Below are 6,981 nucleotides of genomic sequence, written 5' to 3'. Positions count from 1 at the left end.
GTGGTCGGTTTGTTCCAGATACACTAAGCTGCTCCAGACTATCCAGGAGTGGCTGTAATTTTCCTGGCACTGCCTTAGCTACCAAGTCCTGTAGAAAACGTTCTCGCTGAGGACCTGACCAACTGGCAAACCAGTGAAGAATACACTTCATCTCCTGGGAAGTGATGTAAGACATTGGAGGAAGAGAAGAACTGGTAATAGTGTCTGGTACTGAGGGTAACAGAGAAGGGAAGGACAGTGGCACTGAAGAGGAAGGTGATTCCAGTGGCATCCTGAAACATAGATTGTTATTATCTCTCCAGATAGAGCAACCAAAATTAATCTTACAAGTCATATCACATTCAGTCTATGATTTTTCACCAATTTGTTTATATAAATGCAAGAAAATTTCATCATCATCCAACTATCTTAAAGAAAAGTCACTCAAGAAAAACTTTATATTTGTTATTTTATTTATTTATTTTTTTCTTTTGTGGAACTGGGGATTGAACTCAGGCCCTTGAGCTTGCTTACTACTGAGCCATCTCCTCGACCCAAAACTTAGTATTTGTCAGTCTCTTTTCTTTTTCAAACCCATGATCCCCCCACCTCAGTCTCTTCCCACCTTTTTTATAAGGACTATAAAAATAACCAATCAAGCCAGCCTGGGCAATATAGAGAGACAATGCTTAACATATTTCTTGCTTTCTCTCTCTCTCTCTTTTTTTTTTTTTTTTCTTTCCAGAACCTGGGATTGAACTCAGACCCCTGTGCTTGCCAGGGAAGCGCTTCTTCTACTAAGCCATCTCCCCAGCCCCAATCTTGCTTTTTCTCTTGCTCCTACCTCTGTGTTCCAACTTGAGAGGAAAAAAAAAAAAATGTTGATTTGCATTATCTTCTCTAAAATGAAAAGGTGCCTTCTGAGAAAAATCGTACATGCAGTGTATCAGCATATCAAGGCCTAAATGCTAACTGTCCCAAAGCTGTCAACTGAAAAAAGGGAAGCAGGAAGGAAAGAGAAAAAAATATAGCCCCACATGGTGCCACAGGCCTCTCTAATCCAGCACTCTGGAAAGCTAAGGTAGGAGAATCACAAGTTCAAGCACAGCTTCGGCAACTCAGCAAAGACCTTTTATGAATACAAAACAAAACAAAAAATTATAAAGAGCTGGGGATGTAGGTCAGTGCAAAGGGCCTATGAAACAGCCTTTTTTTTGCAGTACCAGATATTGAACTTAGGGCCTTGCGATACTGAGCCATCTCCCCAGTCCCGAAACAGCCTTCTTTGCAATTTGTATGTTGACACTTAGACCTCCTTAACATTTCCTATAAAACAAAGAAACACTGACGTGCATGCAGGGTAAGTCTTGCCCCAAACGTTCTAAGAAAGAAATGAGAAGCCAGATTTTCAAAGCTCTGAAGGAAGTCTATTTGGTCTGCTAGCATGGGGTCTAACGTTGGTACATGACCTTCTGTGTCTCTGTATAATTTTCCCTAATGTTTTATATGATACCTACTGATGTTCTCCCACTGATTTTGCACTATGCGACTAAAAAGGCAGCTACTTTGGCTTTAAGAGTTTTCAGCCCTACAGTTTGAAAGTCTAACTGTGAAAATATTTGTGCACTGCATATTACTATGTTTTTTTCTGCTGCAACTTGGAAGAAATGGTGACAAATGAGTCCTTAAACAATATCAGTTTAAGGACCAAAACAGTGCAGCGGGGCTGCTGTTTCCAGAATGGCTCTACAGGAGGCCGTTCCTTCCCCCTAAACTTTATTCTTATTCTGAGAAAGTTTTCCACGGTTTTGTCACGTGGCGTTCACAGCATGCTCAAGGGTGCTCCCTCTTGTCCACTTGGGGGCCACAAGGCTCTTACTCTCATGCCCCAAAAGAACACGTATGCCTTTATTCACTAGACAGGAGACCGCAGCTGTTGTAGGGAGCTTTGTAGGGAGGCTTGCCCTACAAAGGCAACCCGCAAACACGACCCAAGCCAGAGTATTTCTTCCCTTCTTACCTCCCTTTTCCTCTGAGAGCCCTCGGTGATTCTCACAAGAGTAGTGCGATTTCAACTACCGAGGCTGCTTCCATAGTTCCTGAAAACCCTAAACTGAGCCAACCAGCAGCCCACGCACTTCCGGTCTCGGACCAGTCCCAAACACCCCAGCGCCCCAGCTCCGGGTCCGGAAATAGCCGAATAGCTCCGATTATGGTTATGCCAGAGGCGAGGGCTTCCGAATAGGTTCGAGTCAACCCCTCGGCAAGACGAAGATAACCGAGTCTGAAAACAGGGTGAAGAAGGGGGAGAAGCAGGGCGTATGGAAAGAACGGATTGGTGCCGATGTGGAGACGGAAACACCCGAACAATTCCGGAGGAACCCGGGATTTCTGAGTGGTAATCGAGGGGTAGACTATAGCAGTGGGCGGGGTCACCTCAGTACGTTCGAAGGGCGTTGGCGGAAATTACCGAAGATGCCCGAAGCCGTCGGGACGGACCCGAGTACCTCACGCAAGATGGCGGAGCTGGAGGAGGTGACTCTGGACGGGAAGCCTCTTCAGGCGCTACGGGTGACCGACCTAAAGGCCGCACTGGAGCAGCGAGGCCTAGCCAAGAGCGGGCAAAAGAGCACCCTGGTCAAGCGGCTCAAAGGGGTGAGAAGTCGGCGTTGCCGGGTTATCGGAGGGGAGCGGACCCGGTAGAGACGAGTCTCCACCGCGGCGCAGGCGCAGTGTCCGGGCTCGGCGCGAGCTTTCAGGCCGCCAGCGCGAGCCTGCGGTTCCGCGCGGACGGTGGTTGGTGAAGCTCGCGCCGGAGTAAAGATCGCGCCGGTTCCCGCCTTAACGGCAGCAGCGCAAGCCCAAAATGGGAGGGTGCGCGCTACTCTCCCGGAGTGTCTTAAGCTCCTTCCTCCTTCCCCCACCCCCTCCTTGTTTGTGTCTGTGGTTCCGGCGCATGCGCTGCAGAAGGAGTTAAATCCCACTACAACCACTGGCTTTGCTGGCCTGAGGGGGGCGAGTTGGGCTGGGTCCGAGTTGGGGGCACTGTTGGGCGGAGGGTGTATTGGGTTAGTATCTGTATTTGCAAGAATACTTTGAGGTTAGGGTTAAAATGTCTACTGGATTAGATTAGGAGATGAGACTAAAAGACTTTGAGTGAGATAGGGGTGGCTGTAGGGAATCCAGAAGGAATTTGGATGGATAAAAATTTAGTGACTGTTGGTCAGAGTTAAAGCTCGTTGGTATACGTTAGGGATTTTGAGTTCGTTTAAATAGATGGGGTTGGGCTTGTTATGATATAGGCGAATTGGTGTGTACAGGTTTGGTAAAAATGGAAAATGCTATCTTGGTACTACCGATTAGAGGTAGGTTGGCTCAAGCGTTGGCAGACCGTTGCTTATACATAAACTGACACTTTTGTGTGGGTGTGGATTAGGTCAGACCACATTTTACAAGGTCCGTAGTTGTTTTCTGTAACTCTTACACATTTTTATTAATTGATAAACCTGTGTCGTTCTGAATTATACGTGATCGCCTAAGTAGTTGTGTTCCTGGGTAACTGAACAAGTAACTCGTACAGGAGCCCACGTTGGTTTCATAATTTCATGTATTTGAAGTTTGAGTATTAGAAGAAACAATTTTATGTATGTGATCAGTTGTAGAAGTGTTCTAGTTAAAAATGTAGACGATAATAGAGATTTTAGTATTGGTTCTGCCACCGTTTATTCTATGACATAGCCAGGTCACTGATCCTCTATATGCCTCTTATTTTCATGTGTGCCTTTAGGAGGGGTAACCATGGCTACTGTAAGTCTGGAAGATGAATGAGAACAGTACAGGGCCGTTCAGGTTCTGTAAGAGGAGTACAGTTAAAGTTTATGTTTAAGTCATTGAGTTAAATGAAGAGGTGATGGGAGGTGTGGAGGTTTGGTTTCTTCTTTTTTTCTAGGTTTCTGACCTTTGCCCTTCTCTATACCAGGCTCTAATGCTAGAAAATTTACAGAAACACTCAACTCCCCATGCTGCATTCCAGCCAAATTCCCAGGTAAGAAATAATTTTTGTTAGTTTGGAATGGCATGGCATTGTATATTTTGGTTGGAAATGTTCTTATGCTAGGACAATTGAGTTCAAATCAAGTCCAGTTTTATACGAGAGCATGAAGTAAAAGGCAGATCAGAGGAGCCAGTAATTTCATGTACTGTCTGAATTGGTACACACCAAAAGGGATGACTGGTCAAGTGTTGTGCAGGGATCTAAAGTCATTTGTTGTTGATTTGGGAAAAGTAGTTGACAACTTTGAATATAGGTATCCAAATATGATTAAGAAGGAGGCTTCAATAGGACAGTGTAGGAAAATAGTTGCTAAACTCTTATTGACATAGAATTTTGTTTTCAAGGTTAATCTAGAGCCTCACACATGCAAGTGCTTTTCCACAGAAGTATATTCTCAACTTGAATTCAGTTCTTTTTAAATCACACACCATTCCTGGTATTAACTACCTGTATGTGGTGATCCTCCTGCCTCAGCTTCCCATGTAGATGGGATTACAGGCATGTGCCTTCATGCCAGGCTTTTTTGCAGTTACTTTTTTTTTGAGGGGGGGAGGTGTAACCAGGGATTGAACTTAGGCCCTTCTGCTTGCCAGGCAAGTGCGGCTTTTACACAGCTACATCCTCTGCTTTTGGTTTTAGCTTTATTTATTTATTTATTTATTTATTTATTTTGTGGTATTAGGGATTGAACTCAAGACTCTGCACTTCCCAGGCAGGCATTTATTATACTGAGCTATCTCCCCAGCCCTAGTTTTTTATTTTGAGACCGTGTTTCATTAAGTTACTCAGGCTGAGCCAAAGCTTACCATCTCCTGCCTTAGCCTCTGAAGAGTGCTGTTTATTTATTTATTTGTACAGGGTCCTGCTACACAACTCAGACTCCTAGTGATCCTCCTGTCTCAGCCTCCCCAGCACTGAGATTACAGGTGTGCGCCACCAGACCCAGGTTTGGTGCTTTGCTCCAGGTTCCCGGGTGGCATAGCATGTGGTACTGGGACTTGAACTCAGGTCCTTGCACTTGCCAAGCAGGTGCTTAGGCTGAGCTGTCTCCCCAGATTGCAGTTACTCTTTAAACATCTCTAATAGTTCTGTTGCTTAGGATAACACTTAACCTTTGGAGGCTTTGGTTTTATTTATCTGTAATATAAGAAACAATTGCATTAGATCTACAGTTCATAACTTATGGGCTTTTGTCAATCTGCTTTTTAGCTTCTTGGGGTGAAAGAAATACATCAGCAATCTAAGCATCTACCTGTTAAGCATAAGGACCCGTGTTTGATCCCTAGTACTACATGCTCTACCAGTCCCTGAACTGGGCATGCCACCAAAACCAGGCATGGGTACATTCGGTGGTGCATACCTATAATCCCAGCACTAGGGAGGCTGAGACAGGAGGATCACTGAGTCTGAGCTGTGTAACAAGTCCCTGTACCAAATTTCTTTTTTTTTTTTTTTGGCGGAACGAGAGATTGAACTCAGGCCCTTGTGCTTGCCAGGGAAGCACTTATTCTATTGAGCCATCTCCGTGGCCCCCAAATGTTTTGTTTTTAAAGGGCTTCTTTGGGAAGATAAATTTTTCTGAAGTAGGCAAGGTTCTTATTTATTTTTTAATTTCTCTTAAATTGCTAGATTAGCTCTTCTACTTTTTCTTTTCTTTCTTTTTTTTTTTTTTTTTTTTTTTGAGGAACCAGGGATTGAACTCAGGCCCTTGTGCTTGCCAGGGAAGTGCTCATTCTACTGAGCTATCTTCCCAGCCCCCCTTTTTTTTATTTTTAACAAATTCCAAAACAACAGGATAAGGTAACAATTATTAATACATTCCATGTAAGATCTACTTTTATAATGTATTAAGTTTATTTGTGCTTTTTTGAAATTATCTGGCAGTAAGAAGGAAAAGTTTTTAGACTGAGTTAGGCATAGTGGTGGATGCCTGTAATCCCAGGGATCAGGAGGCTAAGGCATGAGGATTGCTGTGAGTTGGAGGCCAGCCTGAACTACTTAGCAAGACTCTCTTTGAAAAAACAACAAAATTTTTTAGACTGCAGTCCACCCACCCCTATACTGAAAATTGAACCCAGGACCATTACATTTAGCTCATCCTCAGCCCTTTTTTTTGCGGGGGGGGGGTGAGGGGGGGATCTGCAGAGTGTTCAGGGTCTCACTACTAGATCAGACTCATAGTGATCCCCTTGTTTACAGCCTCCCAAGATCTGGGATTACAGGCCAGCACCACCACACCCAGTCTCAATTGTTGTCTCAGTGCTCCCTGGGGGCAAGGCTGGCATGGCAGGCCCAGGGATTGAACCTGGACCTTGTGCTTTAATCCATTGAGCTATTTGGCTGGCCCTCTTTTTTTTTTTTTTTAAAGAGAGTACAAATTAGAATTAAAACAAAAACTACAAGTAATACAGAATTTTAACAAAGTAATATGAATTTCACAATATTTGTTGTAATACATAGAGTTGTATTTAAACCTGTTATTGTATTACAAGATACATGTATGTAAAATTGGAAGAAGAAAAAAGAGAGAAATGCATAAGAAATTATGAAAAGGAAAAAGTACAATTGAAAAAAGGGCCTGGGAGATGGCTCAGTAGAATAAGCGCCTCCCTGGCAAGTGCAAGGGCCCAAGTTCAATTCCTAGTTCCACAAAAAAAAAAAAAAAAAAAAAGGGGGAAGACAAAATAAATTTAAGTATTATCTGCTCCTCTCCATAGACAAACAGAAATGCTCAGTACAGTTGTCCAAACCATCCTGCTTACATGCATAAATAAATCTCTTTTCTCTACTCCCTCTCCTGTGCTTCTCTTTAATTCAGTAACTCCTTTTGAGTAAGTTTACCCAATATATATTGTACCATTCAGATTCCATTTTTCGCTTTCAGGTTCTGACACTGAGGAGACAATATGGTATTTGTACAGGTGTCAGCCTTTTTTTTTTTTTTTTTT

The 6,981-nt window shown here is 43.4% G+C and overlaps 2 protein-coding genes across 4 annotated transcripts in view; one reads left to right on the top strand and one right to left on the bottom strand.

The window, feature by feature from the left end:
• Position 1: 1 nt before the first annotated feature.
• CUNH14orf119 (chromosome unknown C14orf119 homolog) lies at positions 2-2,127 on the bottom strand (the record flags this gene model as incomplete). Its single annotated transcript, XM_004646681.2, has 2 exons — positions 2,000-2,127; positions 2-272 (listed from the first exon to the last, which is right to left on the bottom strand). A coding segment is annotated over exon 2 (270 nt), but the record flags the coding sequence as incomplete, so codon positions are not given.
• An 87-nt stretch (positions 2,128-2,214) lies between these two features.
• Acin1 (apoptotic chromatin condensation inducer 1) overlaps positions 2,215-6,981 on the top strand; it is a 46,168-nt gene continuing 41,401 nt past the window's right edge. For all 3 annotated transcript variants that reach the window (XM_023706920.1, XM_012512805.2, XM_023706919.1), the window contains exons 1-2: positions 2,215-2,634; positions 3,959-4,024. In XM_023706920.1, the coding sequence (XP_023562688.1) occupies positions 2,455-2,634; positions 3,959-4,024 (246 nt within the window). In that variant the 5' untranslated portion in view covers positions 2,215-2,454. The remainder of the gene's footprint in view (positions 2,635-3,958; positions 4,025-6,981) is intronic.

The sequence above is a fragment of the Octodon degus genome, unplaced genomic scaffold, assembly GCF_000260255.1.
Source record: "Octodon degus isolate 3935 unplaced genomic scaffold, OctDeg1.0 scaffold00276, whole genome shotgun sequence".
NCBI lineage: Eukaryota > Metazoa > Chordata > Mammalia > Rodentia > Octodontidae > Octodon > Octodon degus.
This window is presented reverse-complemented; position numbering and strand designations above follow the sequence as displayed.